Source organism: Aulonocara sp. 'chitande type north' Nkhata Bay, linkage group LG15 (genome assembly GCF_057382095.1).
Source record: "Aulonocara sp. 'chitande type north' Nkhata Bay isolate Kocher_YH1m ecotype deep benthic linkage group LG15, A_spYH_male_GT1.1, whole genome shotgun sequence".
Classification (NCBI taxonomy): Eukaryota; Metazoa; Chordata; class Actinopteri; order Cichliformes; family Cichlidae; genus Aulonocara; species Aulonocara sp. 'chitande type north' Nkhata Bay.
The window spans coordinates 27,656,262-27,674,069 of NC_141358.1; the positions used below are offsets into that span (position 1 = coordinate 27,656,262).

The window sequence follows — 17,808 nt, forward strand, 5'->3', positions numbered from 1 at the left end:
ACAGCAAATCTCAAAATGGTGACGGGTTACTCAGCTCCTTATAGCCTCTAGTGGCCCCCACCTAGTCGTAAAAGCCTAAACATTCACATTCTTTCTCTCACACGGCGCCTAAGTTATGACCTCGGCTCCTGATTTTTCTGCTCTCTGTAAAGGTGGGGGTATGGAATGTGGTCTGTCTCTTCTATTATCGGTACAAGGTCCTCTGCACACAAAATTCTCTTCATGATTCAGCAGTATGAAATGTCAAGAAAACAGTGTAACACATTCAACAGTGTCGAATAATACAGGTCAATCCAATAGATCTAATGATTTTTCACACTCTTTTAAGTCAGAAGTATAATGCAAACTAAAACTACATACTGATCACACACTCTATACTAAGAAGTATAATATGACCTACAGCAGTATCCTAATTCAACTACTTCAATTACAGATATAAGATAACATATAATAACAGAATAATCTCACAATAGACAGCCTGCTCTTCCTCCTGAGCAACAGCTCATGTGTTTGTGAGGTTGTCTTTAAAGTATCGGCCTGTAACATCCTGTATTGTGCTGCACAGATATGAAGAAACAACACAAAAACTGCTGACTCCTCAAACATTTCAGGAAAGTAGTCCAACATTTAGAAATCACAAAAACAGGAAGTCTCACCCTTCTGCTTTCTCCAGAAAAAGTGAAAAAGTTGCTGAGTATGGGAGACTTGTATGGTTGGCTGTGATTGGAAGATGAAACAAGGTTAGTTGGTTGGAAACAAAACAACCACACAGGAATAAGAATGAGAATCATCATTTCTCCTGTCAGACTGTTTTTGTTCAAAGGAGACAAGGACAAAGAGAAACACCATTGCTGCAGTATTCAGTGTGTTATTGTTAATTACGCCTTGTTATTGGATAAAGCACCGACTCTTCAGCTGTCAGAGAAGCAGTGATATCTCTGTAAAAACAGTAACTGCATCATTTAAACGAGCCTTTTATTTTCTAAGCAGGTGTAAAAGACACTGAAACACCTCTTGTTTCTCATCATCATCATCATGGAGTCATCATCGATGCTGCTCTTCATCCTTCTCTGGACTGTCGGAAGGAGTGAGGTTCAAGGTAAGAAACGGCCAAATGACCGTGAGTGACATCATTAAATCATGCTCCTCGATCGTGATCTTTAAAACATGTCTCAGTTTCACTGATCTGAGTTCAGACTGATTTCAGCTCTAAGAGACATCTGATTAGTTCACAGCTTCTGCTTGTTGAGTTTATTCCACTCTCTCGTTTCTTTTGAATTCTTTTGTTTGTGTCAGCTTGTGGAGCTGTTTTTTTTCCCCACTGAACTGTTTTCATGTATTTATGCTGTTGTTGTTGCTGCTGTTTTACGTTTATTTTAGTGGTAAAGCTCACAAGTTTTTTCATCACAGAGCTGCTCTAGATAACCAGGAGCTCTGTGAGGTCATCCTGTCTCCTTGTCTTTTTTCCTGCAGATCTGTCGGGGAAACAGTTCACATTTCCCAGCGACCCCAAAGGCATAAACCAGCCCCGCGTTGCTCTTCGTGCTAACACCCGCTTGATCACTGTCATGACTGTATGCCTTCGCTTCTTCTCCCAGCTGAACCGGATGCAGGGACTCTTCTCTTTGGCCACCCGAGACCACTCAAATGCTCTGATGCTAAATAAAGACGCTGAGGGGTCCTACAAGGTCCACGCGGGCGACGACACCTACATCTTCACAAAGCTACCCACCAACAGGATGGACTGGAACTCGGTCTGTTGGACCTGGGACTCTCGGACCGGGCTGACCCAGCTGTGGCTGAACGGACTTCGAACCTCACAGAAGTTGGTGGGACAGAACTATCTGGTCAATGGTGATCTGAGCATCATTGTCGGTCAGGAGCAGGATGCGTACGGAGGTGGGTTCGACAGGAATGACTCGTTTGAAGGTGACATTACCGACCTGCACATGTGGGACCGGGTGGTGTCTGCGTGCGACCTCAGGTCCTACATGAATCAGGGCTCCTTCTCTCCGGGAAACCTCCTCAACTGGAACAACCTGAACTTTGATGTGTCAGGGAACGTCTCCATCCAGGATGCAGATTTTGAGGAACCAGTCTGTCAGTAAAGTGTTCTTACTGTGAGCGTAGGGCTTCAAGTTCCAGCTTCAAGCACTTTTTATGAAACAGCAGCCATTCGGTGGATGCTTCATGCTGGCTGATGCTGTGTCATCGTTTCCAGATCAATTAAAGTTCCGATGTCTCATTCTGCTCGGCTTAATTTATTTATTCACAAGATTTACACCAACATAATCCAGTCAGCACGTCACAGGTAGTGGAGGTAAACGAAGTCACTGCTATATGGTCACACCTGCACACTGAAGCCAGCACGCAGGTGTAGATTATGCATTTAAAAGCCTCAGGGTTAGCATTTGGCTGCTGCCATTTTAGTGAGAACTAAGCTATGAGCTAATGCCAGCTAGCTTATGATGACGATGAAGCTTTATTTGTCACTTGCAGTTGCCTGCAGCGAAACTGGACCTCTTCTGACCATACATATGTTACACAAACATCACATCAGGGAGACAGGTCAGAACAGGTACCGTAAAGAAAAACAATGTACAGCACAGTAGGTGGTGGAGGAGAAGACAACTCTACTCGGACTGAGCTCCTGGTAGGAGTTTGAGGGGAATGTATGTCAGTGTCTGTATATGTGTGTGTGTGTGTGTGTGCATGTGCATATGTTTCCTGTGTTCAACTGAGAGAGTTTTCATTCACCCGGTTTAGCAAAATTAAACAGTCCTGTAGGAAGTAGCGGTTTTTGATATGGGCGACACGGGCGGTTGCCCGGGGCGGCAAACACACTGACCTACACCACCAAACCATCGCACACACCAACCTGTAAATGCTCTTTTGCACAATATTATTACTAGATATATTATATATTATTATTATTTTTGCACTAACTTGTCTTGTAGCACCTTGGTTCCTGGAGGAACGTTGTTTCGCCTCACTGTGTATTTTTGAACTGTATATGGTTGAAGTGACAATAAAGTTGAACTTGGACTTGGACTTGGACTGGTGGGGGGCGGCATCACGGGCATTGGCAAAAAATAATAATAATTTGCTCGTACTCAACCTGCCCCGACGTCAGCCAGCACATTTTGGGAATGTCTATCGCGCATTTGCAGGGAGTAAGGGCGCCCTCGTTTGCGAGGTGTGCCTGCTGCTTGCGGCACAGGGAGGAGAGGGCGGGGTTGCGGGTGATTTTCTGGCTGGCTGGAGCAGCATTTAATAACCAACTCACAAAATAAAAGAAAATAAAAACAAGCCAACAAACACGAAAACACCAGACATAATGATACAGACTTAAAATTTGCACTGATGTTTTTTCTAAATTCTGTATGCGAAAAGTGAGCGCGAGAGCCCTTGGTGCACCTGCACTTTATTGTCATCTCCGCTACATACAGTACAGTATATAGAGAGACAAGACGACAGGGCTCCAGTTACAGCAATGCAAGTAAACAAACAATAAATATAAGAAGAGTAAGAAAAAAATATACACAAGGGATCAATAACAATTTAAAATTTAGATTTTACAGTTTGATGATTTAAAGTCTCACACACAACCTGTTGAAAGACGAGGGGGGCGGGGGGGGGGGGTGGCTGCTTCCAAATAGAGCACATTTCATTCCACTGCAGGGCAACCTGCCACTGCATGTGGCGAATAAAATTTGAACTTGAACTTGAACATTTCATTCATAATGTTGTAAATCCAAATCCATTATGTAGTCATGATTTGAATCCTGGGTTGTGCGAAATCCCAGAAATAAACCCTAGACAATGCATATCTGTGAACTAAGGTGTAGGCTTATTAGGTTATGTTGTGGTCAACCTCGCGTTAGGGGATGGGTGTTCATACTGGAGTGCAAAATGAAAACCAATGGAAGATGGACAAGAAAAGTTCAAAGCCATCAGGAGCTCCACAGGGAGTGTTCACCCAGGGCGCCAAACAGGCTAGGACCGCCACTGCCTGTAGGTATAAATCTTATATGTCCTCAATTGACAGTCCTGCCTGGCACACAAATTGTCACTTCTGCCACTCTTCCATTGTGTATCCGGCAGGAAACGTCCCTCCCAATGATGGGAGTAATGGCGTTATAAGTAATGGCGTTACTAATGGTGTTACTTTTTTCAGTAACCTAACTAATTACTATTTCTATCGCTACAACGCCGTTACCGCCACTAACAAAAAAATGTGGTGCCGTTGCATTACTATTTTTCAACAAACAGACGGTTGAAGCTGTGTTCAGCTTACCGCACGTTATATCAGTTGTACGGAATTAGCTGTCTACGTAAGTAATCTGAGCGCTACAGCTTTAAGTAGCTGCGCGCACAACACCTGGAGCTAGGGGGCAAAACAATCACATGAGTGCTGCTGTTTGGCTGAGGAAGAATAAAGTAGTCGTGGTAAACCAATCACATGGTAAATGGCCTGTATTTATATAGTGCTTTACTAGTCCCTAAGGACCCCAAAGCGCTTTACACATCCGGTCATCCACCCATTCACGCACACATTCACACACTGGTGATGGCAAGCTGCATTGTAGCCACAGCCACCCTGGGGAGCACTGACAGAGGCGAGGCTGCCGGACACTGGCGCCACCGGGCCCTCTGACCACCACCAGTAGGCAACGAGGGAAGTGTCTCGCCCAAGGACACAACGACCGAGACTGTCCAAGCCGGGGCTTGAACCAGCAACCTTCCGATTACAAGGCCAACTCTTGAGCCACGATTGCCACTTCAAGATGACAAAGCAACAAGGTGCTATATACCAGCTTTTAAATTGTGTTGATAGGCCACGTAAAACCAGATAAACAATGATAAACAATATATACGTGTGTTTTTTCCTGAATACTTTCGTCACGTTTACTGTCTAAGGACAGAGCAAGCAAGCACTCTCTGCTCATGACCAAAAAATTAAAAAAAACAAAACAAAAAATACCCCTTTTGTGTTGGTGGAAATATGTACCACGTCGACCAATCAAAAAATGATATGGCAACATGACATTTGGTTGTTTAGGAAGAGGGGGAAGTTTTAGGAGTGTGTGAGAGAGAAAGAAAGAGAGAAAGAAAGAGAGCAGAAAAAAGAGAGAGCGCGAGTTCTGAGATGTGAGAGATTTGTGACATTTAGCGTGTTTGGAGTGTGTAGTTTGTGATTGTTACAGTAAAAAATATAACTTTTTTCTGCTATGACTGTCTTGGACAGTCTGTCACAGGGCGAGGTTCACACTTTAGAGGCCCTCATCATGTTAGTCATACAGGGAGACAGAGAGACCTCTAGTGGTGAGTTAGTCCATGACATCTTTCAACTTCATGTCTAAAATGTATTTAATCCAGTCTAGATGCTCACTGGAGCATACACTGGAGAAAGTAAAGAAGAGGAAATGTTGACTGTGGTCCTCACCCTCTCTGACTACCTGTCACTTTACTCTGATGCTGACTGGCTATTTCCGCAGAATATTTCTACTTGTGAATCCAAACTGCTGCTGCTCCATCAAAACTCATCAGATCATCAGTTAGCTCCATCTGCTGGAGAGACCACTGACTTACATCATCTGATGTGTGTGCTCTCTGACACTGACCGGGTCTTTCCTCACAGGTTAGACTGGTTTTGACATCTGATGTCTCTCTGAGGTTATGAGCATGTGACACTGTGTTAAGATCAAACACTCACAGACTCCAGGACTGACGAGGAGAACAAGCAGCTGCTTCTCCCCTGATGTTTTGTCCACACAGGAAGCTGTGAAGTGCCTGGAAGCTGACCTGAGGTGAGTTCAGCAGGTGAGAATCCTTCCAGAGAAATGTGAACACGTCTGTGGATCACTCTCACTGTACGGCACGAGTGCTTCCTAATGCTGACGGCTGTGTGGGCTCGTCAGTATTAATCCAGTGAAGAATCTGAATCTGAGAACACTGATTTCAGAATCAGGGGTGTGTATTTTGGTGGTGGTTGTTGTGGACTGTAGTCTGAGTTTGAGTCAGTGGTGAAAAATGCCGGGAATGTCTGAACTGGTTTGACACTTTAGAGCAGCTTAAACTTATTTTCTAAGAATAAATTCTCAGAGTTGAGTTGTCTTATAACAGACTTGGATGCACTGAAGGCCTTTTTGTTCCACATGTCCTGGAAACGACCTGGAAAATAATAATATAAAATATAAAATTTTATTTATATAGCACCTTTCTAGACAGAGTCACAAAGTGCTCCACATAAGATAAAAAGTCATAAAAAAGTAAAACAGACAATATAAAACAGGCAAAAATTAACCAAAAGCTTTTTTAAAAGGTGAGTTTTGAGTTGTTTTTTAAAAACAGCTACTGAGTCCAGAGTTCTTAAGGTTTGGGGGAGAGAGTTCCACAGTCTAGGGGCCACAGTGGCAAAAGCTTCTCCAGGTCACAACTCAGTACTCACATCACTGCTCCATCATTATCCGGACTCAAAGCTGTGTGTGTGTGTGTGTGTGTGTGTGTGTGTGTGTGTGTGTGTGTGTGTGTGTGTGTGTGTGTGTGTGTGTGTGTGTGTGCGGGTGTGTGTGCGTGTGCGCGCACATGCGTGTGTGTGTGTGTATTAAAGTACACAGCAACAGAACAGATCTAAATATCCTGAACCAGAAACAGAAACAGAAGCTGGACCTGAACCTGGACCAGAAACAAAACCTGGACCTGGACCCAGGGGTGTGTCCCTCGTGAGTGGACACTCTTTGCCTTGGTCTGAAACAGAGTAAGTTTGTCAGTGACCCAAAGATCGTACTCAGACCACAGATAAGAGTTTATTCTGACAAAGCATTAGCTCATTGACAATAATTAATCATTAGCTATTATTAATCTCTGGCTCTCTTCCACAGCGTGTCTTTGTCCTGCCTTTGTCCTTTGAGGTAGGTGTTGTTGTGATTTGGCGCTGTGTAAATATATTTCAATTGAACCCTAACCCTGTAGAACCAGGGTCTTTTCCATTAGGCAAACTCAGGAGGAAAGAATCAGATTATTAGGACTGTCCAGCTGATTATGATGATTTGTGAAGGCAGACAGTTAAAGCTCTCTGAGGCCTTACTTGCTAGAGTGGATGATGATCATGTTGGAGGAGCTGAAGGTGGGCAGCCAGGTCTTTGTTTCCACAGTGTTGAGCTGATTGCAGAGGAGGCACAGGTAATTGACCAATTTTGAACTGAACTGGGTAACTGGGAAGCAAGTGAGAAGAGAGGATTACATACTGGAAAGACTAAAGTCTGACAGCCGGGGCGCTCCGTCATCTCAGCGTAGAGACGACAAGTCAGGGTTTCATACAGCTCATAAAATCAAAGTGTATGCCGATCTAACAGTGTATGTTGACTGGACAGAACAGGTCCTTCAGTACACAGGCTGAATGACAGGCTACACTGCAGCTGCACGGCTGCAAATCCGGGTCCTCCCTTTAGATGAGCTTACACAAAATACTGAACTAATAACTACCAACTGTCTGAATTAACCTAGATTTACAAGTATCTTTTAAACCTAAGTACCTACTCTTCAAGTTTCTACTTGATGTAATGATTTATTTTGAAATGTCAGTTGTCATCTCTGGCTGTGTGCCAGGTAGACCCACACACAGCCAGAGATTGAAGAGTTGAGAGTTGAACTGAAAAGACACAGCTTTTTTTTTGCTGGAACAAAAATACTCAACAACTAAAACATACAAAATGCCACAAAACTCAGGATGTGTGACAAATATCTACAGTCTGATTCTGGTTTTGTTTCTGTCAGGCTCCAGCAGCAAACAGCAGTCTCTCCTGTAACCAGCTCAATGTCTGTGCACTCAGCTTTGGCTTTTAATGGCCAAGCATCATCTGGAGAAATGTGAGTTACCTTGTGAGTGTGTAATACACTATGTCCTCTTTATGCTGTATAACTAGAACAATTAAAGTTCAAGTTAAAAAAAAATTACAACAATGTATATAGCTACCTCACCTCCACAGAAATGACGTAAGCTACTCAGTTTACCAAACAACATGTCACAGACAGCCTGTTAGAGAGTTATCTCTGAGATGCTGATGTGATAGCTCCCTCAGGACAAAGACTGAGGGACCAGTCAGAGAGTGGGCTCAGGGAGTGCTTTCCAGATACTTTAATGAACATTAACAGCAGGCCAGTAGTACACCAATTGGTATACTCAATGAGAGTATGGGAGTGCGTATGTGTGTGGTTTTAAATAACAAGAAAACAGGGAGAATAACAATCATTGCTTTTCAACATCACACACCAATAATGAATTACAACATAAATGATTAAATAAATGCTCTGGCTTAGGAAAATCTCACAGTGCCATTTTAAACAGGTAGAAAGCAGGAATATCTGCATATCCAAAACAACAGAAAAGGCCTAATATCTCAAAATTAGTAAAGATCAGCAATTAGGTGTTCAACAGAGCCCTCTAGTGGCCAAATAATCTAACTGCTATACACAAATCCGACCAGTATCAAAGGCTACGGTGGTAAGTTACATGCGTCTACCAATATCAATCAAATCTCCAAACACACTCCATATCATGTACCTGCCTCTGTATTTTTGTTGTTCTGTTGTCTTGTTTTTGTTCTGTTGTCCTAACCTATAATGTGCTACTCCTAATGTAAAACCCTCCCTTGTGTCATCATTTAAAAAACTTACACTGGTCACCCAAGGGACCCAAAATGGTCCTGCCCCAAAAAGTGCGATAAAAATGTTATATATTAATATTTTTTTCCACTTTAAATGAGTCAGTCTTTTAAAACTACTTCTGCCTAAAATATTCATATCAAGTTTTAATTATATTTCGGGGGTTTTAACCCTTTAAATCCCAGTTTCTTTACATGAGCGCACCATTTTTTTAGCCGAAAAAAACAAAAGACTTAAGTAATATTTGATTGTTATTATAATTAGGCCTTTAGATGGTCCAAAGATTGGCACCAACATTCATTTTGATTGATCGTTATTTTTTTTGCAGGGGCAAATTTAAAAAAAAAAAAAACTTACACTGGTCAACCTAGGGACCCAAAACGGTCTGACTCACGTTTGCACAGGAAAGCACACTGCTGGAAAACGCTACTCCCAGGCACTTATGGAAAAATGCCCTTAGGAAAATTTATTGATGTATTAATTACCACTACTGTTATAACAATGCAGCTGAAATATAAGGAGACTTTCTGACACAGCCTGTTCACATCCAGCTCCATGGATGTATCACTGCTCTCAGCGTCTGTGATCAGAGTTTGGATCAGAAGTAGGTGAAAACAAGGGCAGTTGGTCACCTGCCCACAGTGATGCCACCTGGAGGAGCAAACAGCATGCAAACGTTGTTCTTCAGCATAATCACATACAGCCATGATATTCACTGTTGGGTCTGTCTAGCACAGACCTACTGCTGGAACGAGACAATTCTACTACAACAGCAAAAGCAAGACGCAACTCACCAAAGTTCTTTGTCTTACTCATGCACGAGGGAGAGAACTGTGACGAGCGTCGTTCCTTCGCTTGACCCAGTTGCTCTCGTCTGCCCCCTCGTAACACTGCTCTTTATTACAGTTACATGACTATGCATAAGTTCATTAACATATGAAGTTTTACACAGGCATACATGTGAACAACGAGTACCATGTCTGTGTGTATGTATAGGCATGTGCGTGTGTGTGTGAGGGGGGGTCAAGTATGGGCTCAAATTGTGGTCATAAATATTTTGTACTTGTAAGTCAGGATTTGTATGTGTAAAAAGAATTTGTATGTATGTAAAAAAGATTTGTGTGTGGACTTCGCCAAAAAATACGTGTGAAACTCTGCACTCAAGTTTCAAGTTACAAGTATGAATTTTGACCCTATTTTTCTTCCTTTCAGCTGATTGGCCAATGTCATGTCAATCACAAATTTAACTATCCAATCAGAGAACAGATGGGTTTGGCTATTGGAGGGGTGCTTTATGGAGCTTCAGGTCCTTGAAGGAAATAAATGCCCTTTTACATGCCAGCCCAGCGTTTTCCTTCATCATCAGGAAGGGAAACAGTCTGTGGTGGTCCGAGTTTTGTGATTTTTGTGTCACAGATTTATGTGCTTAATACAGGGACCTCCAGAGACTTTTCAACAGTGCTGTGGACCTCGGGGGGCAGTGTTGTGGAAATGACACAGTCTCCACTAGTGGGGATAGTTACAAAGCTTTCTTCGTTATGAATGAGCATACATGTTTTTATTGAACATTTGAAGAACCAGCAAAAAAAACAGAAACGCTTGTAGAGGACATAAAGTCAAAGATAGAAACGACAAGGAGCAGGTGCATCTAGTACAGATGCCGCAAAAACCCACAGAGCTCAGCAGCCAGCACAACAAATTCTGGATCCTTGGCTTTTAGTTAGCAGTTAGCATTAGCAGCACATGCTGCGTCCAATGTGAAAGGAGCTTTATGCTGCGCACTGTGACTCACAGCAATGCTCCCGGGTCAGCCCTGACTTTGTGTTAAACTAATCCTAAAGTAATAATGGTATTTCTAACCACTGATATACCACAAATTTATCCTTTCAACAGCTACTGAAAGTTAGGGGACCTAGCTTCTATCGGATATTTATATAGAGATCCTCCAGCTTCAAACTGTATTACCCTTCAAGGACCTGTGGTTCAAAAAAGCTCCCCTCCGACAGCCAAACCCATCTATTCTCTGATTGGATAGTTAAGTTTGTGATTAACATGACATTGGCCAATCAGCTGAAAGGAAGAAAAATGGGGTCAGAATTTGTACTTGTAACTTGAAACTTGAGTGCAGAGTTTCACACGTATTTTTTGGCGAAGTCCACACACAAATCTTTTTTACATACACACAAGTTCATTTTACACATACAAATCTTTTTTACACACACAAATTCTTTTTACACATACAAATTTTTTTTACACACACATAAATTCTTTTTACACATACAAATCCTGATTTACAAGTACAAAACTGATTTACAAGTACAAAATATTTATGGCCACAATTTGAGCCCATAGTCAAGATGTGACCCTGTGAACGACTCCCCAAAGCTGGTGCTAGGAGCGCAGTGGTCCACCTAAACAAAGGGCTCTTATACTTAAGCAGATACAGAGTAGGTGTCCTCATATAGTATAAATCAGAAAGAGAAGGTATGACCTCTCTCATGACCTTAGGGTGTGTGTGTGCATGCCAGAACACTCTGGAAGGCACACAGAGTCTTTACAGACTGCTAAGGATCAAACCTCTATCAATCTACAAACATTTATATACTTCTAAGCATAAATGATTATAAATTTCTATGCACAAATGACAATAATAAAACATAAACCCAACATTCACATTAAATACAGAGTGCACCTTTACTGTACACTTCCTAAAACTGAATGTTCTCACAGGGTTACCCAGCAGAGCTCAGAGGTTCCCAGTGGTCAGTCTGTCGTTCAGCATCAAACAGACCTGGATGCCATATTCATGGTGAGACCAATTAATGCTGTATCAATGACATGGAAGGATGCATTTCGTGTGCTAATTGGACACTAAACAGTTTTAGCAATCAGCTTATAGGTTCTTATTATTTCCTTTTTCAGTTACTGGAGATAAAAATGGTCAATTTTGTAAAGACCGAGCTGAGGAAGATCCAGAAAGTTTTGAGTGCAGATTACCCAGAATGCTTAGAGAGTCTGAGGGAGAATGATGAGATGTTGGAGAATGAGGACGAAGAGCAAAGGAAGAGTAGCAGAGTAGCATTTCTGAAGATCACACTCCACTTCCTGAGGAGAATGAAGCAGAGGAAGCTGGCTGACCATCTTCAGAGCAGTAAGAATCTTTTATTAGCTTTGACATGATGTGGAAGTTCTGGAAGTTTGTATTTCAAACCTCAGCTCATCTTTAATATGATGCAAAACATCTGCACCATTTAACTCCTCCTGAGAGGCTGTTTTATTGCTTTATTTTTCATTTATCTGATCGCATTAACTTATTGTAAAAATAACATGATTTTGTGATCCTTCAGGGACCCGTGCTCCAGGGTGCCAACATGAACTCAAGTCTAACCTGAAAAAGAAGTTCCAGTGTGTGTTAGAGGAGATTGCTAAAACAGGAAACCCAACCCTTCTGAATCAGATCTACACAGAGCTCTTCATCACAGATGGAGGGACTGCAGGGGTCAGTGATGAATATGAGGTCAGACAAATTGAAACAGCATCCAGGAAACCAGACAGACCAGAAACTACAATCAGACAAGAAGACATCTTTAAAGCCTCATCTGTTAAAGATAAACCAATCAGAACAGTGCTGACAAAGGGAGTGGCTGGCATTGGGAAAACAGTCTTAACACAGAAGTTCACTCTGGACTGGGCTGAAGACAAAGCCAACCAGGACATTCAGTTCATGTTTCCATTCACTTTCAGAGAGCTGAATGTGCTGAAAGAGAAAAAGTTCAGCTTGGTGGAACTTGTTCATCACTTCTTTACTGAAACCAAAGAAGCAGGAATCTGCAGCTTTGAAGACTTCCAGGTTGTGTTCATCTTTGATGGTCTGGATGAGTGTCAACTTCCTCTGGACTTCCACAAAACTACAATTCTGACTGATGTTACAGAGCACACCTCAGTAGATGTGCTGCTGATAAACCTCATCAGGGGGAAACTCCTTCCATCTGCCCACATCTGGATAACCACACGACCTGCAGCAGTCAATCAGATCCCTCCTGAGTATGTTGGCATGGTGACAGAGCTCAATGGATTCACTGACCCACAGAAGGAGGACTACTTCAGGAAGAGATTCAAAGATAAGAAGCAGGCCAACAAGATCATCTCCCACATCAAGATATCTCGAAGCCTCCACATCATGTGCCACATTCCAGTCTTCTGCTGGATCACCGCTATAGTTCTGGAGGATGTGCTGAAAACCAGAGAGGGAGGACCGCTGCCCAAGACCCTGACTGAGATGTACATCTACTTTCTGTTGGTCCAGGCCAAAGTGAAGAAGATCAAATATAATGGAGGCACTGAGACAGATCCATACTGGAGTCCAGAGAGCAAGAAGATGATCAAGTCTCTGGGAAAACTGGCTTTTGATCAGCTGCAGAAAGGAAATCTGATCTTCTATGAATCAGACCTGACAGAGTGTGGCATCAATATCAGAGGAAACTCAGTGTACTCAGGAGTGTTCACACAGATCTTTAAAGAGGAGAGAGGACTGTATCAGGAGAATGTGTTCTGCTTCATCCATCTGAGTGTTCAGGAGTTTTTGGCTGCTCTTCATGTCCATCTGACCTTCATCAACTCTGGAGTAAATCTACTGGAGAAACAGCAAACAATATCTAAGATGTCCAAAGTATTTAAAGACAAACCTAAACTGAAAGATCTCCACCAGAGTGCTGTGGATAAGGCCTTACAGAGTCCAAATGGTCACCTGGACTTGTTCCTCCGCTTCCTCCTGGGTCTTTCACTGCAGACCAATCAGACCACTCTACGAGTCCTTCTGACACAGACAGGAAGTAGTTCACAGTCTAATCATGAAACAGTCCACTACATCAAGAAGAAGCTCAGAAAGAATCTGTCTGCAGAAAAAATGATCAATCTGTTCCACTGTCTGAATGAACTGAATGATCGTTCTCTAGTGCAGGAGATCCAACTGCTCCTCAGTTCAGGAAGTCTCTCCACAGATAAACTGTTTCCTACTCAGTGGTCAGCTCTGGTATTTGTCTTGCTTTGTTCAGAAGAAGATCTGGATGTGTTTGACCTGAAGAAATACTCTGCATCAGAGGAGGCTCTTCTGGGGCTGCTGCCTGTGGTCAAAGTCGCCAAGAAAGCCCTGTAAGTGGATTTATGAATAAAACAACAACTTTTTATAGAACAAAGCGGCTCATTTTTAGTTGTTTTTCAGGTTGAGTTGTTGTAACCTGTCAGAGAGAACCTGCAAAGCTCTGTCCTCGGTTCTAAGCTCAGAAACATGTATTCTGGAAGAACTAGACCTGAGTAACAACAACCTGCAAGATTCAGGAGTTAAACTTCTTTCTGCTGGTCTGATGAGTCCAAATTGTAAACTGGAAACTCTGAGGTCAGGATGGCAGTCATTCAACAGTTACAGACAGTTCTGAGTTCTGTTTGATTCTTCTATTCTCTAATTGTATGATTGTCCTTTAACGTCTTGAATTTTGTGGCATTTTGTGGCATTTTTCTTCTTCCAGCCTGTCAGGCTGCCTAATCACAGAGGAAGGTTGTACTTTCCTGACGTCAGCTCTGAGCTCAAATCATTCCCACTTGAAAGTGCTTGACCTTCGCTACAATCATCCAGGAAAATTGAAAGTGAGGCAGGGACTCAAGGATCCACACTGGAAACTCAGGTATGGACAGGGCATGGCTACTCATTTAGTACTATTTTGGCTAATTGTTTGCTAATTTAATGTGTTTTTGCTCAGAGCATCATCATAAAGAAGAGCTCATTTTGGGTATTTCTGAATTTTAGCTAGAACAAACCCAAATTTTAATTTCCAGTGACAATATTTCACATATTGGAGGGTTTAACTGGTTTGCACACATTCCAGTCTGGGCGGACTTGGATTCTTTTAGCAGCATCCCAGTTTTAGCAGCATTATTGGTGGATAGCTGCTGTCCATATTAAAAAAACCCATTTTGTGCTCCAGTAGTACAGGCATTACTGAACACTGTCAGTAGTCTTGGCTTACACTGATAATTTTCTTAGATGATTTAGAACAACAATGTACTTACAAATATTAGATATAAGGAACAAATAAAAGATAACTACCTAATGTAACTGGGTCAAACTTGGAAGAACAGGGAAAACTCTGGTGCTTCATGTGCAACAGTTAGATCTCATGTTGAATAGAAAATCATTGTTACTGTGTTTCTTTCTCCAGGCTCGACCATGGTGGACAGCAGTGGTTAAAACCTGGTTTGAGGAAGTGTAAGTTTGACAAATGATGACAAATCAGCAAAATCCAAATTTTATCGCTGTGCTATAAGTTGATGTGTGCTCATCCGATCGTTCAGTCTGACGTCACTAGCCGTGTCTGGGCCTACACTCTGCTGCAGGTCCATATATCAAATGATCACTGTGGCATTACTGAGAGTTGAAAAACTGTCTAAAGTCTTTCATCTTTAATGAAATGATCAGCGTTCTGCTCTACCAGGTGTAACAACTGAGTTTAACATCCAGGCATCCATGAAAACGGAATTTATGACATTTAACGGAGTTAGAAGTCAGCAGGAAGTTAGCTCGCTAGCTTCCATCTAAATACAATATAGCATGTCCTGACTGTGGCGGTTTGGAAACAAATTAAAATGTACAGCTCTGTTATCACTTCCAACATAAATGAAGACAGAAAACTAAACAGCAGTGACGTTTGTAGGGTTACTGAAGTTTGGCTAGCTGGTGTATAATGATGTGCTACGTGACCGCTAGCGACACAGCTATGTTAGCAAAATATAAACAAGCTAACTTTTTTTCCACTCGATAAAAGTTAACGTGAGTGTTCTCAGTGGTCAGGAACAAATGTAATCGCATGGCAGGATGCTGTAAAAGGACCAAACTTCAGCCAGGAGAACAACTGAGATAATCCATCCACAATACGAGGTTAGTCATTCATATACATGCATGGGCTGTGCTGTAGTTACATTGTAAGGTTTTAAAAACTGAGCTTAAATAAATGATTAGCGGTAATAAAAGCCGAGGGAGGTCAACGGTGATCACTGACTTTTTTTTTAGGAGCTTTTTGAGATTAAATAGAAGAAAATACAAAGCATTAAACATGTTAACAACACAAAAGCCATATTAAATGCAGACTACTTTAGGCCCGGAAGTAGGATTCATCACTTAATAATCGGATTAATCCAGGTAAGGAAATCCCAGAAGGCGGATGCTCGTCACATTACCTGTTAATAGTATAAACCTATGAGCTACAATACCATACCCCAACACAAACCCCTATCCTGATGAGAGCACACAAGCTTTCTTTTAATATTTATGTATGAACACAAAGTAGTCACACACGCTGAGCCTACTGATAGAATACTAGAAAACATAAACACGTAGAATGGAGGCTGCTACCTGTTGAAGTTCAGGCTCTAGTCGCTGAGCTGGTGAGGTGTATGTCTCCTGAATCCAAACTGGAAGCTGGTTCCACAGAAGAGGGGCCTGAAAACTGAAGGCCCTCCCTCCCATCCTACTTTTAAATACTCTAGGAACAACAAGTGAATCTGCAGTGTGAGAGCGAAGTACTCTAATAGGGTGATATGGTACTATAACCGACCGTGGCTCACCGGGTTAGGAAGCGCATCTGTAACCGGAAGGTCGCCGGCTCTCTGTCCTGGTTATTGTGTCCCTGGGCAAGACACTTTACTGTTGGCCAGAGGGGCCAATGGCACGATATGGCAGCCTTGCTTCTGTCAGTCTCCCCCAGGGCAGCTGTGGCTACAACCGTAGCTTGCCTCCACCAGTGTGTGAATGCGAGAGTGAATGAATAGTGGCATTGTAAAGCGGTTTGGGTGCCTTGAAAAGCGCTATATAAATCCAATCCATTATAACGTCATTAAGATAATATGGGGCCTGATTATTTAAGACCTTGTATGTGCGAGGGATGACAGTGATATTAAGTTTTATATAAATAAAATGACAGAACATAATGAAAGAACAGACACTAGATGTGTCAGATGATAAACTGTATCTCTGCTGTGTGTTTCTCTCTCCATCAGATTTCTGTGAATTAAAAGTGGACATGACTTCAATAAATAAAAAACTCAAACTGTCTGACAACAACATGAAGGTGACCGTTGTGGAGAACAAGCAGCCCTATCCTGATCATCCAGACAGATTTGACTGGTGGAAACAGCTTCTGTGCAAAAATGGGCTGATTGGTCGCTCTTACTGGGAAGTTGAGTGGAAAGGAGGCAGTTTTATATCAGTGAGTTACAAAAGCATCAGAAGGAGAGGAAACAGTGCCGAATGCAAATTTGCGGGAAATGATCAGTCCTGGAGTCTGATGTGTTCTGACGCTTTTGGTTACTCATTCTGGCACAACAATAGAGAAACACCCATCTTCTCCTCCTCCTCAGTCTCTCACAGAGTAGGGGTGTATGTGGACTGTCCTGCTGGCACTCTGTCCTTCTACGGAGTCTCTTCTGACACTCTGTTCCACCTCCACACCTTCAGCACCACATTCACTGAACCTCTGTATCCTGGGTTTGGACTGTGGTCCAGTGACTCCTCTGTGTTTCTGAGTCCTTTGTGTACTAACAAGTCTGTAGAGCTTGACTGTTTAGAAGAGGCAGAAACTACAAGTCGGTGGTATGAAAGCTGAATGTGGATGATGTTTCTTTTTTGTTTGCTTTGAATCACATATTCTGGGATTGATATGTTGTGATGTGATTTTGCTTTGCATGATTATCTCCTCACCACTTTACTTCAAACTCACTGATTGTTAACCTCTAATATAATAATAATGGATTGCATTTATATAGCGCTTTTTGAGACCCCTCAAAGCGCTTTACAATACCACTATTCATTCACGCTCACATTCACACACACTAATATCCCTAATATCAGCACATAAATATGTGGGGACATCTTTGCATTTTAAACCCTTTTCTGTTGACATGCTATTTTATCTCAAGATTAACTATTTTTAAAGACTATGAAGTTTGTGAATTAATGGTTACAGTTTTATGAATCTAAGAAAAATTTAAAGGTTTTAGTTCAAGTAATGTTAAAAGCTGTTTTACAAACTGCCAAAAATTGTAAATCATTCAGTAATCATTAATAAATCTTAAACATATCAAATGTTCCAC

At 42.1% G+C, this 17,808-nt stretch overlaps 2 protein-coding genes across 2 annotated transcripts; both read left to right on the forward strand.

Annotated features, from left to right (window-relative positions):
- The first annotated feature begins 740 nt into the window (after positions 1 to 740).
- On the forward strand, positions 741 to 3,002 carry LOC147313284 (C-reactive protein-like). The gene is made up of 2 exons (XM_086265359.1): positions 741 to 1,099; positions 1,474 to 3,002. Exons 1-2 carry the CDS (start codon positions 1,036 to 1,038, stop codon positions 2,106 to 2,108), a joined length of 699 nt encoding a protein of 232 aa, XP_086121485.1. The 5' UTR covers positions 741 to 1,035; the 3' UTR covers positions 2,109 to 3,002.
- Positions 3,003 to 11,397: 8,395 nt separating this feature from the next.
- On the forward strand, positions 11,398 to 17,808 carry LOC147313285 (NLR family CARD domain-containing protein 3-like). Its single transcript, XM_086265367.1, has 7 exons — positions 11,398 to 11,476; positions 11,590 to 11,818; positions 12,015 to 13,818; positions 13,889 to 14,062; positions 14,193 to 14,348; positions 14,883 to 14,929; positions 16,717 to 17,808. The coding sequence occupies exons 1-7, from the start codon at positions 11,474 to 11,476 to the stop codon at positions 17,319 to 17,321; spliced, it is 3,018 nt and encodes a 1,005-aa protein (XP_086121493.1). The 5' UTR covers positions 11,398 to 11,473; the 3' UTR covers positions 17,322 to 17,808.